Here is a 19,958-nt window from a genome sequence, read left to right as displayed (position 1 = left end):
CAAGGGTGTCTCTCTCTCCTCCCAAGCCCACCCTGTAGCCTTGTTTTTACACGGTGGTCTGTGTGTGCTGGTGTGTGCGCTTGAGCCAACACTGAGCAGTGTGAGTGTGTGGGAAAGGCTGCGTTTCTGAACTGCTTTTGAAGAATCTGCTGATTCCAACCCTGGTGGTGCCACGTACGTGCTGTGTGAGATCAAGAAAGTGGCCTAACCTCCCTGTGCCCCAGTTCCCTTTGCAGTGGCATAGTACTAGGACACACCTCATCATGTTGTGGGAACTGAATGAGACACAGGAGGTGTTTGGCATGGCGTCTGGCACTCAGTGAGTGCCATCTAAGCACTTGACGTTGGTGATGATTTTATTTTTACAGTTACTGTCTGTTTCTGGCAGGTGACTCTGGTTTCTGTTAAGGTGCTGATATAAAAATTCGTTCCCGGTATGTGTAAGTTTTAAAGGTCTATTTAAAGGAGAATATTAAATAAATAATAGTTCTGCTGTCTTAAAGATATGGCTTCAAATGCTATGATAGGTCTCAAGTGGCAGAGGGGCAGGAAACAGTTCACAGACAAACCAGAAGCTCCTTATTACGACTTTCCAGACAAACGGGACAGAGAGCCTTGGCGAGCATCCAGTTCACGCCCAGAATGGCCTGCGGGCAGGGCTGCTGCTGCTCTGGGCCCAGGACCTGGATTCCCGGTTATCTACACCCCCAGCCGGCCCCCAATCTCCCCTACACCCGCATTGGGACCAGCGTTCTCTGTAGGGTCCCAGCCCCTGGCGTCTTTAGGAAGGAGTCTCGGTCCCTGTGCTGCCACCTGGTGGCCAAAGTTGAGGACAACATCTCAGCCCATTCCCATCCAGGAAAGTCCCTGGAGGCCCCTGGGGGCCCAGTGTTGGGTCCTGGGGTGGGAGGGTGAGCACGCCTCGCCAGAGGCCCAGGGCCTTGGCAGCTCCCCTGAGAAGACGCCAGCTGCGGCCTCTGCCCTCTCACGGGAGTTCGCATGCATTCGATCCCTCGTTCAACAGGCACCGGGTACCCACTGGGTGCTGAGGCCCTAGGGGAGAACAGGACAGGGCGCCCTCTGCCATCGTGGGCTACAGTATGGATGGGGGAGGGCATAGGAAAAGGGGCGAACACGTGCGATCACGGCAGGTGGTAAACGTGCTATGAAGAAAATAAGGGTGGGGCAGAGGGAGGTGTGCAGGGCCAGCCTCGGAGGTACCAGCAGCAGAGGTGCGTAGGCGGCGAGCTGCGGAAGGAACAGCCCTTGCGGTGGCCCTGAGGCGCCTGCTAGTAGCTGTTGCCCTCACATTCAGGCGTTAAACGTTTCAATTTCGCTCACAGTTTAGTGGGTGAGGAATTGGGGGAGGGGCTCCGGTGGGCGCTTTTCACTGGGGATCTCACGCTACCGCGTCAGACGGCAGCTGGGACTGGTCGTCCGGAGGCCGGCCCAGGCTGGCCGACCCGACGGCTCCGTCCCAGCTGGGCAGACGCCGCAGCACTCGCACTCCTCACGCCCCAAGTGGGGTCTGGCTCCGGGGGTTGCTCCCACAGAGCCTCAGGCTGCCTCCTGTTGCTTCCCCGGGAACCGCTAGGGCCGCCCCAGCCTCACTCAGAGAAGCACCCGAGCAAGGATTTACCGGCATGTTTAAAAGCACCAAGGGCGTAAAGATGCACGTGCTCCTTGAACGGGAAGCAGCAGGGGGGCTCTGGGGTGGACAAGGTGGATGGGAGAAGTCGGAGAGGCAGATAGGGCGTCCACGTCCCCAGCCCGTCGTGGGCCACGGTGTGGGCTGTTCTAACTGCCCCGCTGCCGATGGCCTACAGGTTGGCGGGAGGAGGCGGGAAGGCGGGAGGCTGGGCCGACTCTGGGAGAGGTGAGGGGTGTGGACCAGGGTGCGGTGGTCTCAGGGCCCCGGCTATACTTTGAAAGTAGAGGGGTCAGAGGTCAGGGTGCCTCAGAGAAGCCACCCAGGGCGGCAGAGTGGCTGGAGGGGAAGCAGGCACTAGGTTGATGGTCCAAGGGACAGAGGTCCTGCCTGGCTCGAGAAGGCCTGATGGGCCTGCTGGTGACACGGCAGAGATTGGGGCCCAGTGTGGCCTGGGTGGTGGTACCAGGCGGGCAGGGCTGGGCTTTCGGTGCTGGTCGCCAGGTGCTAGGAAGAGAGGCTGGCCAGGACAGGAGTAGCGGCTGGGAGTGACGGGAGGGGAGACTGAGGCAGGCACTCGACGCTGAAGAGGACAGGTCACGGCCAGCACCAGGAGCCCGAGGCCCGAGGCCCAGGGAGGCACATGCTGAGGGCCTGCCTGCCTTTCTTTTTTTTTTTTTTTTGCGGTACGCAGGCCTCTCACTGTTGTGGCCTCTCCCGTTGCGGAGCACAGGCTCCGGACGCGCAGGCTCAGCAGCCATGGCTCATGGGCCCAGCCGCTCCGCGGCATGTGGGATCTTCCCGGACCAGGGCACGAACCCGCGTCCCCTGCATCGGCAGGCGGACTCTCAACCACTGCGCCACCAGGGAAGCCCATGCCTGCCTTTCTTTACTCCTTGTTAGTTTTACATTTTATTTATTTGGTTTGTCCATGGAGCCAAATTCAAAAACTCCACAGTTCTCTTGAATTGAGGTGAAATTCAGGTACCATAAAATTACTCATTGAAAAGTGTACAATTTAGTGCCGTGACGATGTGGAAAGCAGCAGTCTTACAGGGAAGGGTCTCCTTTCCTCCTGTTCTCTCCCAGTTCCTTGTGGATCCTTCAGAGACAGTTCACGCCCACGTGTATACGTTTTCTTTGCTTTCTGTGCTATTACATTGCTCTGTTCCTTGCTTTTTTGATAGTGGCAACAATGAGAAAAATAACATCTTATCCGGTGCTGCTTCTGCGCAGGTGCTGTTCTAAGACCTTCACGTGTGTTACCTCGTTTAATACTCAGATCCCATGAGGTAGCTACTGTTACTGGTTTCATTTTACAGACCAGGAAACTGAGGCACAGAGAGGCTAAGGAACTGACCCAAGGACCTACAGCTCGTGAGTGGTATAGCCAGGTTCCACTTACCTGTCTGCCATATTTAACATCTGTGAGATCCCAGTGGTTTTAAATAGCTTTTAGGGTGTTTAAAACTTAAACTGTTTATTTGGGGATCCTTGTAGAGTCACGTGCAGTTGTAAGAAACAGTAAGAGAGACCCGGGTGCCCTGTTCCCCCGTGGTAGCGTCCTGCTGTCTGTAGCCCGAGGTCACAACCAGGACACGGATACAGTCCCCACTTCGGTTCAGGACAGCGGAAAATGTTTTTAGTTGGTTGCCAACATTTAAAAGTGAGATTTCACAAAAAGTGTTAGATTTGTGGCTTCTCGAGGCCTCGCCCAGGAGCAAATCCTGAGTGGAGGTCTCGGTACAGCCTGTCCGTTGGGGGCATGGGATGGGGATACCCGCGGGGCAGCTCAGCCCACTCCTGCCAGGGGCTCCCCAGAGCTGCTGCCTCCACCCATGCCCTGCCGCGGCGAGGGCGCTGGGGTATTTGCCCACCGCTGTTGCTGGCGGAGAGCTGCTCCCCAGCAGATGGGGAGGGGGCTGGCGATTCTCCAGCCCTTCCAACCCCCCTCTGAGCGGGAGGTGCAGGTACCGGCTGCTGGCGGTCACAGCTGCGTGACCTGCAGGCCCAGGCAGGGGCCTGTCCCCAGTGCCCGTAGCGGTGCCGGGCCAGGACACTGCCCGGTCCCTGGTGTCAGAGAGACCGTTGGATGGACGGCTGCGAGCCTGCGTGCGTGTCTGCTGCTCACCCTACGAGGCAGCCTCCCCGCCACCTGGACACAAGAGTACGCTCCCTGCCCGGCCGGGGATCTGGGAGGCCGAGGGGCGGCTGGAGCCAGACCCCTCGGCTCCAGGGGCCCAGATCCCAGCTCCACCAGGACTAGCTGTGTGGCCTTGGGCAGTTTCCACACCTATGAAACGGGACAGTGGGCCCCGCAGGCCGGTGAGGGCACAGGGTGCCCCGGATGACGTGCGGTGCTCCGAGGAGTAACCCTCCAGAGGCGTCAGCCGTCCTGCTCTCATGCCAAGTGCAGGCCCCACGCCGGGCACCCACCTGGTGGCTGCGTGCCTCCCACCCCTTGCGTGAGGCCGCAGGGCCGGCCCGCAGCTGAGCTGGGTCCACAGCCAGGTGTGCTGCCTCCCCGGGGCCCCCGGGATTCTAGCGGCCCCTGGGCCTCAGCCACCCCACCCGGAGTGCGGGGCGAAGAAGCAGCACCTTCCCACAGGGGCGCTCGTGGGATGGGGCTCGCTGAGAGCCTGGGAAGGAGTGGGGCGGCCCGCACCCCAGTGGGGGCTGAGGAGGGTGTAGCTGCCGCTGGCCGGGCTCCCGCCACCCCTGTCACCCAGGGGGCAGGGAGGAGGGATACGAGGGCCACCACATCTGTGCCGGGCCAGTGTCACGGGCCCCCCATCATCAAGACACAAACCCCACGTCGCCTGCCGGGTGTAACTCCCCCATGAGACAAACCCGAACACAAGAGCGCTCCCCATGCTGTGTCCTGGAAGACACACCCCTCAGGGCCAGCACCCCACTAAAAGGACAAAGGAACCCTCACCCAGGCGTCCCTGGCACGGAGCCTGCCTGTCCCAGGACGCCGCCCCCAGGTCAACACTGCGGGCGCCAGCCTGGGGCCGTGACCCCCCGACCTCCGACCTGCGCACGGCTCCTTCCGGAGGCCCGGGGGCCAATGAGGAGCTGGAGGGGGTGGGCCTGGAGCCAGAGGACCCCGCCCAGCCGGACCTCGACTGCCCGGTCCCTCCGCGGCCCCCGCAGTGGGCCTCCGCCTCGCGTCCGCTAGACATGTCCAGCCTCCAGGCGCTGTGCTCCGGCCTGCCCTTGCGGCCCCTCCCAGAGAACCGGGGACGCCGGGCCGGGCTGCCCCACGCCCCGGTCAGGACCCCCGGCCTCAGCCCCGCTGAGGAGCAGGTAAGAGGCCGGGCCCCCTCCTGCAGGGCCGTTTGCCCTCTGGGTGGACTGGCTGGGCAGTGCCCACGTCCTGCTCTGAGCCGTGTGTGCCAGACTGCTTCACACCCGATATCCCTCATTCTTTGCCCAGTGGCCGCCCTGGGGGGTAGGAGTCCGGCCCCCATTTACTGATGGGGAGGGACCCTGGGGCTCACGATCACCCAGCCAGCAAGCGGGGGCCCGTGGCCGCCTCCAGCCCAGGAAGGCGAAGTGAGCGCAGGAGCCGGACTGCAAGTCCCGCCCCAGCTTCCGCAGCCTGAGCCACCAGGTGCCCCCCTCCTGGCCATGACACACAGGTGTGCGCAGGCGGCTGGAATGAGGCCGAAAAAGAGCTTTCTCCTGTTTTCCTTTACTGAGGATGGCTTGACAACCTCAGGAACCCTGGGGGAAAGTAGCAAGTACAAGTAAGCGCAGAGATTAAAAGAGGAGTCCCGCCACCCGGACAGAGGCTGCCGCCCTCCCGGGGCGGCCGTGGGAGGGGGGGCACAGGGCGTGCAAACTGGAGGGGCTGCCGGGGGATCAGGCGGACTTTAGAGTTTCCACCCTGGTCATCTTCCTGCTGGGCGCCAATGCCTCGACCTTTGGCGTGGGGACCCAGAGGGCTCTGCCGCCTGCGCATCCCAGGGGACACCCTGATGGGCGGTGATGGGAGCAGCTGAAGGGCGCGGGCCCTTGGAGTGGGGTGGCATGCGGTCTGGGGAGTCTGAGCTGTGGAAGGGGCTGAATCTTCGGTGTGGGTGTCCGAGGCGTGGGGAGCCTGCAGCCTGCTGGTCCTGGGGGACAAGGAGAAAGAGGCGTATGGCTCTGTGCCCCTCCCCCTTCCTGCTGCTCTTTGGTCTTTGACCCGGGTTCTGCTGCAATTCCCTGGGCGGTAGGAGGCCACTCCGGGGTTCCTGGTCGGGGCTGGTCACCAGAGAGACCAAGCCGTGGTCGCATGTCACCGTGAGGGGCCGGGAATGGAGTTAATGATACATCATGCCCACGCCTACCAGATCCCCCAGCTACGGGGTTGGCAGTGTCTGGGTTTGTGAACACGTGGAGGTGCGGCGGGCGCCTGCCCCTTCCCCCGCCCCCGCCGAGGGTTGCTGCTCACCTGTACCCTTCGTCACATCCTTTGTTGTGTAATGAACCGGCGAACGTGTTCCCCTGAGTTCTGTGAGCCATTCTGGCGAATTTTTAAACCTGAGGAGGGGCGTGGGCTCCCCATTCCTAGCTGGTTGGTCGGGAGCACAGGCGACAGTGGGGCGTGTAATTGGCGTCTGAAGCGGGCCGTCGTGGGGCTGAGCCCTTAGCCTGTGGGCGGGCTCTGGGCGGACTGCGGTCCACAGGGTCCCGGCTGGACTGAAGTGTAGGACGCCATCCGGGTCGGAGGAGCGGTGGGTGTTGGAGGGCCCACGCGTCCACTCCCTGCCGGGACCTGCGAGAGGACACGAGAGATCCTCCTGGACAGGCCCAGCCCCAGGGACGGCTTCCTCCGTGGCCGGCTTTACGTTTTCCTCTGGCTGGTTTTCTGTTTTATTTAAACGTCCCTTTGAATTTTGACATAAGCTTTTAAAGGTAGTTTTAAGAGATAAGTCAAATATTATAACGTTTCCTAATCTTCTGGTGTCTGCTTCCAGACGCTTTCTGTGTGCGCACAAGGTGTGTGTGTCCATCCTTCTTAAAAGCGTAAGTGGAAGCTTTCTTTTGAGGCTGTTCCTTGTGGGTGCGTTTGGAGCTGCCCCGTGGTTTGAACTGTTGTTGTTTTTCGTGGTTTGGATGAACAAAGACATGCTCCACTCTTCGTTCTTCTTTAAGTGGATTTCTCTTGAAACGCAGAGGATGGTCTGGCTGTCGCGTTTCAGTCCCTGTGGGACTGTAGTGCAGAGGGAGGGTCTCGTCACATCCCGTTAGAAACGTCCTCGGCATCCCCGCTCCCCCACGTGCAGCTTCTCTTACCGGTATTTCCCCAAAGCGTGCCCCACCCTCAGGGGCTGTGCTGGACCTGAGCTGCCACGTCTGAAGACCTCCCCCCACTGCTGACCATACTCCTCAGCTTCTTGAGGGCGGGGTTCTGTGGGGCTCACTTCCGGGTCTTCAGTGATGCCAGAGCTGTTTGTTGAATGAGTGAACAAGACCATGTGCTAAGCGCCCGAACCAGCACCCTCTAAGAGTTCAGCGGGCAGGAGAAACCTAGGAAAGCTTCTTGGAGGAGGTGGTCTTGGCACCAGAGGCAAGGTTCCCAGACTTGGAGATCTGAGAGGCGAGGCATCTGGGACAGAAGGAGGCGGTGAGTGGAGATGCAGAGACGGGCCTGTGCAAAGTAGGCTGGGCTGGACGAGGCCCCGCGTAGGCCCAGGCTGGGTGCCGACCTCAAGAGCCAGGCCCAGCCTGACTACTGGGGGGCCTGGATGCCCACCAGTGTGCACTGTGTCAGAAGCCCATGAAGGTCTCAGAGCCGGAGTGTGAGTTGCTGCTTGGCATGTGCCCACAGAGAGCGAGGGCTGGTGCAGAGCTCCTAGGGGAGCAGGTGGACAGGGGCCCGGCGTGGAGGCCATGAGTGTGCAGACGGTCGTCCTGGCAGCTGGCCCCCCAGTGGCCCGTGTGTGCCAGGTGCCGGGCGAGCAGCCCTGTGAGGTGGGGGCCATCTGCTCCTTTTACAGAACAGGAGGCTGACGTTCAGAGAGGTGAGGTGTGCTGGCTGGAAGAGACAGGGCAGGGATTCTCCCCTCAGAGCCTCCTGGAGCACCAGCCCTGCCGCGTCATTTTCCAGCCTCCAGAGGCGCCTGCGTTCCCGGGCTCCTGGGCCCATCCTCTGTCCTCAAAGCTGGCAGCACAGCACATTGAAATCCCTCTTCCTTACTCTGAGCCTCCCCTCTCCTCTCAGAAGGACGCTCGTAGTTACTAGGGCTGACCTGGAGAGGCAGGACCATCTCACATCTCAAAATCCTTCCGTCATCACATCTGCAAAGTCTCTTTCGCCATGTAACGTGACATATTCCCGGGGAATAGGGTGTGGACATCGTTGGGGGCCATAATTCTGTCCCCCATCCCATCAGGCACCCAGAATTTTCCAGCCCAGTGGCTGAACACGGGACTTCTATGAAATAATCCCATGACCCTAAGGGTACGGGCCACTGAGCTTGTCCGCTTCTTATGCCTTTGAGGTCAAGGTCGGGGAGATGGAGGTCTCTGGAATTCTGTCCAGTTTATGTGCGTTAGATGCTTCTGATTTTGCCAGTAAGAGCCCACTGGTAACTGCATTCTGTGATTAACAGGCCACAATCTCACCTGTGAAATTCCACATGCTACACAGCAGACCCTCCGGGGCAGACTTGCCGTGGAGCTGAGGTGGAAGCAGTGCGGCATGAGCGCCAGCTGACCCCGGGGGTGAATCCCCAAGTATGGCCCCCACGGGCCCTTCCTGGCAGCATTTGAAGTAAACTGAAGACTTTTTAACAAGGAAGCTGCAAAGCTGGGGAGGGAGAGAAGCAAGAAATGCCCCCGGCTCTGGCTTGGGTGTCTTTACAGGAACAGGAGGGCGCGGCGCTGCACTGTGTGCTGGGCCGTGCGTGTTATCTCATTAGTCCTTCCAGCAACACGGCCAAGCTGGCGCCCCGAGAGATGCAGAAACAGACGGGCGGCCTCCCGGGCTGGTCCAGCCGGTGCTTAGCAGGGCCCGGGAGGCAGCTGTGCCTGCCTTTCCGAGCTCATTGGGAAACCGTCCCGCCTCTCCACCTGGCCTGTCCTCATGGGGCCTCCTCTGCTGAGGCTGCCCCTCATCCCCCCGGGGGGCAGGTCACACGCCTGTCCGAGTTGCATTTTCTCGTCCTGACCCCGAGAACTGCCCCCATTCAGAGCTTGGGGTATTGAATCCAGGCCAGCAGAGCTGCTGCTTTAATTTTTTCACTCAAGGAATAGTCACTGCAGGCCTGTTACGTAAATCCAGACACAGAAGATAAAGCTATTGAGCAAAAGTGTAACAGAAGACAACTTTGCTGAACTAGTAGAAATGTGAAATTTCAGATACAAAGACAGTTTATCGTTGAAAGAACCAAAAGAAACCCCAACGTACAATAGTCCACATGAAGACATATCCAGGCTAGTTTTCTGAATTTCAGGGAGAAAGAGAAATTCAGCAAATCCTGAGATGGAAATTGTCCACAGGGAGCAATAGCCCAGCAGCTGGGAAGGGGGCTTAGGGGGTCGGAACCAGTATTCGTTAGAAAATGAAATAAAAGAAGCTACAGTTGGGTAGGAGGTATTAGGGCCCGTGTAGTAAGGTCACGCGTCCCGTGGAGCGTGTGTGTGTGACGCGTTGCTTTTGAAACTTTTCTGTGAATGTTCAGTTTCTCTTGGCAAGCTCTGATTGGAAGCTGTACACTGATAGAAAAAACCACCCAACCTCTGCGTCGAGGTGTAACGTGGACCCCAGAGGCCCAGGCCGAGGCGACGGGCACGACCCTGAAGGGCCCAGCCCTCCTGAGCTCTGGCGCACACCTAGCCCCGCCTGCCCTTGAAGCCGTGTCCCTGGCCTTCTGCAGCATGCCCTCCCCACGCCAGCCTCTTCCCCTCCCACCCTGCTGCTGCGTGCAGCTCGCTCGTGCCTCCCCGGGGGTCCCGGACCAGCGGCAGCAGCTGGGATCCCGTCAGAGACGTGAGTCAGAGACACTGCGGGCGGGCCCAGCCCTCCGATGTACTGACCCTCTGCGCGATTCTCAAGCCGCTGGGGTCTGAGCGCCGCCTGTGGACGCATTTCTGGCCGCCTTTCGATTTTTCCAAGAGAGCAGGGATTACGTGCTTTATTCCACGTGGACCTTAGAGAGGGACTCGCTGTGCGAACCCTGTCAAGTCCCCGTCACTCCTGAGCTGAAGTTTCCCTCGTTGCCCTTCTTGCCCTCGGCTTCCTCCTGAACCGCCCTCCCCCTCCTCTCTCCTCCCACCGCACGTGCCCCCAGGCCCCCAGTGACACCCTTGTGGCGCGGTGCTGGACCTCAGGGTGCACGGGGCAGGCTGTCCTCCTGGCCGGGTCCCGGCTCTCTGTCTCCCGGGCTGGCCCTGCACCCTGCCTGCCCACGTGCTGGTGTCCTCAGGGCCCAGGCCGGGGCCGTAGGCTCTTCTCCCGTCACCTCTGCCCACCCGTCTTCTCTGAGGCTCACACTGCCTCCCCCTCGGTGGATGTGTGTCGAATGAATGCGTTCACACCGGCCCCTCGTCACGCCCCCAAAGCAGTTCGTTCTCCAGGGTCAGCTGGTTGAAGGCGTGGCCTCGACGTCCGCCCCAACACAGGGTCGTCACCCTGCGCCCCCAGCCGCAGGCTCCTGCTGGGTGGTGGGAGGGGGAGCGCTGTGAAGGGTCCGCCGGGACCCTGGCCCTGCTTGAGCTCAGCGAGACTGATGGGAGGCAAGGAGCCAATGGTGAAGTGCCCGAAGACGCAGAGCCTGTGGGAGAGAAGCGTGGAGGTGCTGACAGTCAAGACCGCACGGTCAAGGCGGGCCCCCAAGGACGGGCGCCTGGACTGGGGCTTCGAGGAGGGGGCTCCCAGGGGAGGCAGCTGGCACGGGGGCTGGGGCAGCAGGAAGGGAAGGGGCCGGACAGGAGCACGAGGGCCATCTGGAGAAGGCTGACGGGGGCAGGAGTCGCGCTGCTCTCCACGGTGTGCGATGAGAAGCCTTAGACACTTCTTCCTGCTCTTGGGCGCCTGTCGCCGGCTGCAGGCACTGCCCTGGGCCTCCCGGAGCTGTGTGCCGCCCGAGGCTACCGGCCACGCTGGGTGCTGCTCCGCACTTGCACAGAGAGCCTCTGGGCCTGGCTTGTCAGCCTGCCCTCCCCACCCTCCCCCCCCGAGTTTGCACCTGCTGCTGTAGCCACGGGCCTTGGGGCAGCCCCTCTCTGGTCCTTGCCTTGGGTCAAGCAGCCTGGTCCCCCGGTGAGCAAGAAGAGGGAGGGACTCGAGGGCTGCCGAGGGAAGCAGGAAGGGCAGTCAGGGAAGGCTTCCTGCAGGAGGCATCACGGTAGACTGGCCCGGGGTGAGAACCAGGCAGTCTCCGGACAGGGCCCTGGGTTTCTGAGTGGAACAGAGGCAAATCCAGGTGGGGAGATCTTGGAGCCCACACCCCCGCCATCCTCACCCCTCTCCCCTTCCCCCACCCCCAGCTGGCGCTGAGGAATGCCCTTCGGTACTTCCCCCCGGACACCCAGGAGCTGCTGGCCCCCGAGTTCGCCCAGGAGCTGCGACTGTATGGGCACATCTACATGTACCGCTTCTGCCCCGACATTGAAATGAAGTGAGTGCTGGGCCACAGATTCACAGGGGCCCAGAGTGGGAGGCTCCCTGGAGGGACCCTGCTGGGGGTCAGGACACAGTGAGGGGGAGGTCCAGGCTGTTCCCACTAGGAGGCCCATGGACGCGTCTGCCCTGGGCCGGGCTTGGGGCTGCTGCCAGGTCCTGGCAGGAGGATCTGCCTTCCTCACCGTCCCCAGGAGATGCTGCCCCTGCCCGGGCATCACACTCTGAGCACCATTGTCCTTGGAAATGCCGGAAGCGCAGACTGTCGGGAATGACCCCGCAAAGCGGGAGCCACCTGCCCTCGCTCCTGTCTGGGGCTGCTGGCCTGGCGCCCACTGCAGAATGGGTGCCCAGGAGCACTGATGGCCCGAAGGAAAGGACGGATGAATCGAGTCCACCTGCAGGAGGGGCCTCAGCTTTGCTTCGCAGTCCGCTTTATCCCAGTCGGAGCCTGCCCACTGGGGACGGAGGGCGGCCTGGGCGGGCGGGGCCCGGCACAAAGCAGGAGGGCGGTTGGAAGCACCTCCTGCTGGGAGTTCCAAGGCGCCTTCTGCGGGATGCCAGGGCTTGCTGTCCCCTCTGCGCCCAGCCCGGGCCGGGCCCAAGCTTTAGCAGGAAGGAAGCCTGTGCCCGCCCATCGTCAGGCCTGGCAGCTGCGCCCCCTTTGCAGGGCCTACCCAGTGGAGCAGTACCCCTGCCGGACGAGAGCGGCTGCAGCTATCATGCACATGATCATGAACAACCTGGACCCTGCCGTGGCCCAGGTAAGGGCCAGGAGACGGGGGCCAGGGACCAGCAGTGGAAACGGAATGGGAGAAGCTCATGAAATGCTCTCAAGCTTTTTATTTAGAAATAATGATAGATTTGAGGGAAATCGCGAAGACCGTGCAGAGAGGACATCATCCCCTTCTCCAGGGTGCCCCCAGCAGCTGCATCTTCGGTAACTACGGTGCAGCATCAGCACCACGACACCAGCGTTGGTACAACAGACACACGTGTAATTTTACATTTTCTGATAGCCACATGCAGACTGAAAAGAAACAGATTTAATACTGTAGTTTGTCCCAATATATGCAAAATATTATCATTTAACATGTGACCGTCAATGTAAATATTCTGTAGTGTTTTTCTCCTACTGAGTCTTTGAAACCAGGGGTGTATTTTACCCCTAGAGCTTGTCAGACGGGCTGTGGCTCAAGTGCTCAGTGGCTACACGTGCCCTTCCCGGCGTCCTTGAGCGCCAGTCCGTACCTCTGACACCCGTATTCAAGGAAGGTTAGGCTTCGGGGGTCCCTGAGTATTTTACTGGAGGGTGAAAGGGTCCTAGGATGTGACCACTCCAGGTGGTGGCGGGAGCTTCCTCAGACGCAGCTCTGACGCTCACCCCAGGCTGAGCACTTACCCGGTCACGGGTGGGCCACTGTCCCCGGGCCTTGCCCCTTCTGGCTCCTCCCCTGCCCCCCACTCGTCCTTCGGGGGCCATCGGCCACCTGGCCCCTGAGCCCGGCGCAGGCAGGGGCCTCCCTTCCAGGCCCCCATCTCAGACAGCATCGTGTCCTCCCCAGTTTCCCCAGGAGCTCGTGACCTACGGAGGAAACGGGCAGGTGTTCAGCAACTGGGCTCAGGTACGCTGGACTGTGTGGCCTGGCCCCGCCCTGACCCCAGGCCTTTCTTCCCCCATGTCCTCTGGCCTGGAAGCACGTTACAGACCAGGCTCAGGACTCGGGCTCTGCCTCCCCGATGCCTGAGATCCCAGCCCTGGAGGCTACTTGGGGACGTCGGAGGTCCTGAGGGAGAGCCACTGGAGGGTAGAGGGCTCCGGGCAGGACGGCTAGGGCCTGGGTGGGGGGGGGCTTGGGGCTGGTGCAGGGCCCCCGCTCACAGAGCCCCCGTGTTTCGCTCTCCCCGCAGTTCTGGCTGACCATGTCCTACTTGTCCCAGATGACAGAGGAGCAGACGCTGGTCATGTATAGCGGACACCCCCTGGGCCTCTTCCCCAGCAGCCCCGGGGCCCCGAGGCTGGTCATCACCAACGGGATGGTGGGTCCCAGGGCAGCGGGGAGGGCCAGGTGCCCGCACACCCGCCAAGCCATCATCCCCAAGGGCACGTCGCTGCCCCCAGCCCTCAGCCCAGCCCTCTTGTGCAGGTCATTCCCAACTACTCCTCCAGGATGGAGTACGAGAAGCTCTTTGCCATGGGGGTTACCATGTAAGTACTGTTTCAGCTTATGTTACGGCCTTCGCCAGGCTTTATTATGAAGCAACGCAGCAACAGTAACTACAACTTTGCAAAGCCCTCGCAGTCAAAGCTCTACAGCACGGTTTCGCATTTATGTATTTTCTGCTAGTTTTCATAGCTATGCCTACAGTTTTCATACAGGTGTGAGCAAGTGAACCTACCGTTTGAATCCTACTTTTGTAACAATTTACTATTGGTTTCAAACATACAGAAAATGGACAGGATTAATAGGGAACACCAAGATTCTGTGATTAATATGCTACTAAACTCACGTGAGCGCCTATCTGTGTGTCTACGCATCCCTATATCCACGATCATTTTTTTGATGCGTCTCAAAGTAAGCTGCAGATATTGTTGCCTGGAATTCAGTATTTGTCCATAATTGTTTTTCTTTTTTTAATGTTTATTTATTTATTTGGCTGTGTTGTGTCTTAGTTGCAGCATGTGGGACCTTTGGTTGCAGCATGAAGACTTTCTTAGTGGCAGCATGCGGGCTTCTTAGTTGCGGCATGCGTGTGGGATCTAGTTCCCTGACAAGGGATCCAACTGGGACCCCTGCATCAGGAGCACGGAGTCTTAGCCACTGGACCGCCAGGGAAGTCCCCACAGTTTTCTTGGTCTTGAAGTGAAATTTACATGTTACGAATGCGCAAACGCACACGTCACGTGCTCCATTCTGTGAGCTCTGACGACGCGTGTGTCTGTGCAGCCCCTGAGCACGCTGTCACATTAACGCTCCAATGGGAGGTGTTCCCTCAGACGTTGTAGAAGGAGCCACAGCGAGAAGGGAACCTCCTCCCGCCCGGACGCCCCAATTCACAGCGTCTCCTGTGTCCTGCCCGGCATCCCGTGTGTGCGGACGCTCGGTGGGGGTGACTCGACAGCCAGGGGCCACGCCCTCCGCACCTGGCCCTTCCTCGGGATTCGGGCTGACTTGCTGGGTTTCACCGGCAGTGCTCAGTTGCGCTGTTATTTGTTTAGCTCACTTGCCACCTGGTTTGGGTTGTTCCCAGTGTTCTGGGGATGTAAAGAATGCGACAGGACAGCCCTGATCTGCACGTGTTTGTGGGTCTCTGGGAGCAGGGCGCTGGCATTCTAGCCACCCCGCTGGGCCTCAGGCTGAGAGCCTATGAATGATTGTAATCATGGTCGCTGCCACTTGTTCTAGGATTTACAGAAGCCTCCAAGCTAGGGGCCCTTATTAACCCATTTTGTGGAGGAAGAAACTGAGGCTCAGAAACCCAATTACCCTTGTCCTTCGTCATGACTAGTTACTGTTATTATACAATAAGTTGCTGTTACTACTATTTGTTATGAGGCCTGACGACCTCTTCTGTACCAGTGGGAGCAGAGGGACGGTCGGTGTCTGGTCGGCCTCCTGAGTGTGGCCATGGACCAGCCCCTGTGCTGCTGTCCTGCAGGCTCAGGAGAGAAGTTTAAAGGGGCAGAGCTGCAGAGTCAGACCTGGTCTGGCTGCCCCTGAGTGCTGACCCCAGGCGCCGCGAGCAGTTGACCAAAGAGAAGATGCAAATCACCACAGAGGTGGGAAGGGGTTACCTGGATAAGGAATCTGAGAACCGCTGACCAGGGCAAACCTTTTCACCAGCAGGCTGACAAAAGTGGAACTGGTCCCCTCCGTGGTGGGGGTACGTGGGGGAACAGGCAGCCACAGGCTGGGGTGTCAAGGTCTGTACGGCAAGGCTGGGGTGCGGGAGGGCCACATCCAGTGACTGCGGTCAAAGCCCCAGATGGAGACAACTCTGACCCCATGATTTTACCCCCGAGAGTGAACTGCAGGAGCAGCAGCAGTGGATCAGGTGCGACAAGGGATGGAATCAGAAGGCCTCCGAATCGCTTCCCAGCCCTGCCGCGTGTCCCTGGGCCACCTGGGAACTCGGATCCTATCTGTAAAGGCGCCATGGGTGGCGGCCACCAGGGAGCACGCCCTGCGGTGGGGTCCGATGCTTTCACCCGCCTCCCTGGTAGATGTCTATCATATCAGCACGATTCTTTTACATCCTGTCATATTCACACAAACACGCAAGGCACAGGTCATGACTCCCCATTTTTTGGAGGAAGAAGCATAGGTTCTACATGGTCCAGTGCTTTGTCCCAGTTATGGGACCGGCTTGGCGTTCAGATCTGCGAGAATCAGGATCCACCCTGACCCAGAGCAGAGAAGGTCCAGAAAGTGGCTGGGGGACAGCAGCCTCGAGGGTCTCCTGACCTCAGTGGTCCTCAGGGAAGAGTAAATCTAAGGCAACAGCAAAATTTCCCATCACATTGCCAAAAACTCAACTGTTGGATAAGTGTCATAGGATGCAAACAGGAGTGCCGGTGCCCTGCTGGTGAGTCCCTCTGGAGTGTGACGCTGTCTCTTAGTGTTTTAAATGTTGTGCGGTGCCCTGGCACCCCGTTCCTGGATGCTGCCCTGGAGGGCACGGCAGGGCCAGGGAGGTCGCTTACCGCGGCCTTGTCCTGTGGCCCAGCTGAGCCACCCGGCTGACCGACAGGGAGAGGGGACATCCTGTGCCCTCTGATGGGGCTGACTGTGGAGCCACGGAAGGTCTGCAGGTGCTGACGTGGAAGGGCCCGTACAGGCCTTGTGTGTGGGGGAAACACAGACCCAGAAACAGTGCCTACAGAACAAGGCCACTCATGCAAATAGCAATGGTCGCTCACACAACACTAACGCCGTTTGCTGGCCTCTGCCCTGCGTGCCGCACGCGAGTCTAGGTGTCCCCTGACGGGTGGCAGAGCTCCCTCCCCGGCCCCGGTGAGGGCGTCTGCACATCCCGGGACCAGAATCCCGCAGACTGCCCGGATTCGGGGTGTTGCCGGGCGGCCGCGGCCCCTTCCGCCCTGTGCGCCCCCGGCCCCGGGCCTCCTCCTGCAGGAGCGGCTCAGCTCCCCCGGGTTTGGCCACCACAGGAAGGCTGGTGACTCGTCCTCCCCTGGAGGTGCCGGGTCACGCCAGCTCTTGTCCACGTGGCTACGTGTTCCCCGGTGACTTTACTGCAGTTTTTAAGAGAATGAAACCTGTCTGTGAGAGGTCTGAGGGGGACCAGAAACGGGGGACTGTGGCCTTTTCTATAGCTTTCTTTTGTCTCTGAAGGAGAAGGTAGTGCTGCACTTAGGGTGATGACAGTGTGTTTCAGGCCCTGTGAAGTGGGGCGCCAGGCACCGGCTCACCCTCTTCCCCCTCTGTGGGCAGGTACGGCCAGATGACAGCGGGCAGTTACTGCTACATTGGTCCCCAAGGCATCGTCCACGGCACAGTGGTGAGAGACGGGCCACGCCTGCCCCCGGGCCTGGGGGTGGACAGGCTGGCGTGGATCGTGAATCCGAGTCCTCGCCCTGCAGCTCACCGTGCTGAACGCCGGGCGGCGGTACCTGGGCGTCCAGGACCTGGCCGGGAAGGTCTTCGTCACCTCCGGGCTCGGCGGAATGAGTGGGGCTCAGGCCAAAGCCGCCGTCATCGTGGGGTGCGTCGGCGTGATTGCAGAGGTGAGCTGGCGGGAGCGCCTCCCTGCCCCCCCTCCAGAGCCCCCCACCCCCGCCTGCCCCCTCTTTTCTCGCCCTCACCCCCCAAGCCTCCCAGCCTGGGTCCCCAGGGCAGCGAACGCCCCTGCCTTCCAAGTGCCCGTTACCTGCCAGGGCCAGTGCCTGCCTACACTCTGCTGTGAAACCGCCACCCTGAGGCCTGGCTTCCCTTGCCCTGGGGCCCTGGAGTACAGCCTGTGAATAAGTGAGCCAGGCTCCCCCATATCGGACAGAGCGGTCGGCCGGTCGGTGGGGGGAGAGCCGGGGAGAGCGCAGGAACCTTCCCTCTGGCTCTGAGTTCCTCCGGCAGGAAGAGGGGCAGGGAGCGGAAGAGAAGGGCGGCTGGGAGGAAAGCATGGGGGCACGCGCCCGTGGGATCTGCACTTGGCTGACAGTAAGCCTGTGACACGCACAGGTGTACTTGTTAGGAGCCCACCTGGCTGCAGGTGACGGAAAACCCGACGAGAGCAGCTGACACAGAGGGTTTCATTTTTCTCACATAGCCAGCAGGGCTGGCATTGGCTCAGCAGCTCCACGTCAGGGTCAACATCTCCAGCTGCTCTTGGGCTTCCCTTGTGCACACCAGTGGCTGCCCCAGCTCCAGCCATCACATCTACATCCAAGGCCAGGCACAGGGGAAGTGCCGGCTGTGGCTGACTCCATTTTAGCAGGAAAATAATGCCTTAGAAACTGCTTCTTTTACTTCAGCAGTCAGTATGGGATCAAACGGACGTTCTGATCCGCAAGGGAGGCTGGAAGCGGTGGGAGGGCAGTTGTGATTAGGTAGGATGTGATTCATCCCCTGGGGCCGAGCATAGCGTCACCCTGAGCGAAATCCAGGTTTGCTGATGCGAGGCAGGAGGGGGAGTCAGTACTGACAGCAGCTCGTAGGATCTGCCTGGCTCTGTGAGAAAGGGGGTGATCTACACCCGTGCCTCGTGGTCCCAGGTGGATGGGGCGGCCCTCATGAAACGCCACAAGCAAGGCTGGCTGATGGAAGTGACCGACAGCTTGGACCGCTGCATTGAAAGACTCAGGTACAGTGTCCGGCTCGGGGGGAGACCGGGCTGGGACCTTCTAAATTTCTGCTTCTCGCTGGTCCCTTCCGCGAGCGTGGGGGAAGCCCGTGTGCATCCGTGGTGCCCATACCTGTGGTCTAACAGACTTCAGTAGTTTTCTCGGTGATCCCAGCGCTCGGCCACAGTTTTGCAAAGAGCATGTCTTGCGCTTCTCCCCGTGGTGCCTCAGTGCCCAGCCCAGAGCCTGGCACACGGTAGGTGCTGCTTGGATCTGCTCAACCCCTGGGAGGTGGAGCTTCTCCTCAACAGAATCCCGTCGGGTTCTGCAAGGCCCGTCCTCCTCCCCAAGGGGGCCACGGCTGGTCCTGTGGCGCTGGGCCCCTCCCCGCTGCGTGCTGTCTCCTCAGCTATCTCAGTGGGGCGGGGCGGGGCTGCCCTGGAGGCCGCTGATCAGGTGCCCTTTTTGAAGCATCCTCTCAACGAATTTGCTCTGCAGAACTGAGCCCCATGTGGGGAGTTCGCCTCTGCACAGGGGGCTCCACCCGCTGCAATTAGACTCGCCCAAGGTCTCCAGGGGGCTTATGTAAAAATGTTCAAAGACACACAGAGTGTGAGAAATATTCCCATTACCAAGACTGGATACTTTCTGGACATAGATCTTTGAAAACTGGCAGAAAACTCTCCATTAATCACAGGAGAAGTTCCAACCTCCTAGTGTGGCATGAAGGGTCTCACCTGATCTGGCCCCAGTCCTGTGGGTGCATCTGGAGCACACGTGCCCACTCGCACACCCGCACGTACACACTCGCATGCTCACACACACTTTCAAGCACTGGGACATTTCTGTCATCTCTAAACATCCCTCTTCCATATGCCGGCTCCCTCTCGTCACACACAGTTTGGGTCCTTAATTCTGCGGTCACACGCATGCACACACACACAGTCCACATCAGTGTCACAAGTGCCTGAAGCAGCCGTCTGGTCCCATTTCTGCTCCCTGAGCTGCGGAGGTGCAGAGATGGGAATGGCGACCCTCCCATGTCTGTGGGGTTTCCATGTATTCAAATCTGTTTCCCCCAAATATGCTTTCATTTTTTGTCCTTTTATTTTTCCAAATAATGTTTGTTTATTTATTTATTATTATTTTGGCTGCATCGGCCCTTCGTTGCTGTGCGTGGGCTTTCTCTAGTTGCAGCGAGTGGGGGCTACTCTTCGTTGCGGTGCGTGGGCTTCTCATCGCAGTGGGTTTTCTCGTTGTGGAGCACGGGCTCTAGGCGCGCAGGCTTTAGTAGTTGTGGCTCGTGGGCTCGAGAGCACAGGCTCAGTAGTTGTGGTGCACGGGCTTAGCTGCTCTGCGGCACGTAGGATCTTCCTGGCCAGGGCTCGAACCCCTGTCACCCACATTGGCAGGCGGATTCTTAACCACTGTGCCACCAGGGAAGTCCCGCAAATAATGTTTAGAGCCATCTTTTGTGACATCTGCTACTTAAGGATCGCCTTGAGTGGGTTCTACAAAGATCCCTTTTAGAGTCTTCGCAGCAGCAGCCCTAATTCTACTGATCGAATTCTACACCTTGGGGGGGGAGGGGTGGTCACCTTTGCCAGCCAGTCCTCCCAAGGGCATTCAAGTCTGCTGTTCCCCTCAGGCCTGGGTCCTCAAAAGACACACCTCATGGGTCCCTGCATCTCAGGCCTACGCTCACAGGTGGTGCTTTGGGTGCCTCCTGGGCCTTCTGCATCCCCACCAGCTTGGGGCCTGTGTGTTGGGGGTGGGTAGCCATGGGCAGGTGCGGTGGGGCCATCTGTCCTGCCCTTGCCCCTTCCAGGGAAGCGAGGAAGAGGAAGGAGGCCCTCAGCCTTGGTTACCATGGCAACGTGGTGGATCTTTGGTAA

General features: G+C 59.9%; 1 protein-coding gene across 2 annotated transcripts in view; it reads left to right on the top strand.

Annotated features, from left to right (window-relative positions):
* The first annotated feature begins 4,770 nt into the window (after positions 1-4,770).
* Positions 4,771-19,958, top strand: part of UROC1 (urocanate hydratase 1) — a 34,473-nt gene continuing 19,285 nt past the window's right edge. The window contains exons 1-10 of one of the 2 annotated variants that reach the window (XM_004285452.4): positions 4,771-4,957; positions 11,132-11,262; positions 11,935-12,028; positions 12,830-12,889; positions 13,176-13,304; positions 13,412-13,473; positions 16,718-16,784; positions 16,867-17,010; positions 17,995-18,083; positions 19,892-19,954. In XM_004285452.4, coding sequence (XP_004285500.1) covers positions 4,832-4,957; positions 11,132-11,262; positions 11,935-12,028; positions 12,830-12,889; positions 13,176-13,304; positions 13,412-13,473; positions 16,718-16,784; positions 16,867-17,010; positions 17,995-18,083; positions 19,892-19,954 — 965 coding nt within the window. In that variant the 5' untranslated portion in view covers positions 4,771-4,831. The remainder of the gene's footprint in view (positions 4,958-11,131; positions 11,263-11,934; positions 12,029-12,829; positions 12,890-13,175; positions 13,305-13,411; positions 13,474-16,717; positions 16,785-16,866; positions 17,011-17,994; positions 18,084-19,891; positions 19,955-19,958) is intronic. The other variant, XM_049715738.1, reaches the window with a different exon arrangement.

Source organism: Orcinus orca, chromosome 10, assembly GCF_937001465.1.
Source record: "Orcinus orca chromosome 10, mOrcOrc1.1, whole genome shotgun sequence".
Classification (NCBI taxonomy): Eukaryota; Metazoa; Chordata; class Mammalia; order Artiodactyla; family Delphinidae; genus Orcinus; species Orcinus orca.
Note: the sequence above shows the minus strand (reverse complement) of the source record. Positions and strands in the feature narration are given on the sequence as shown.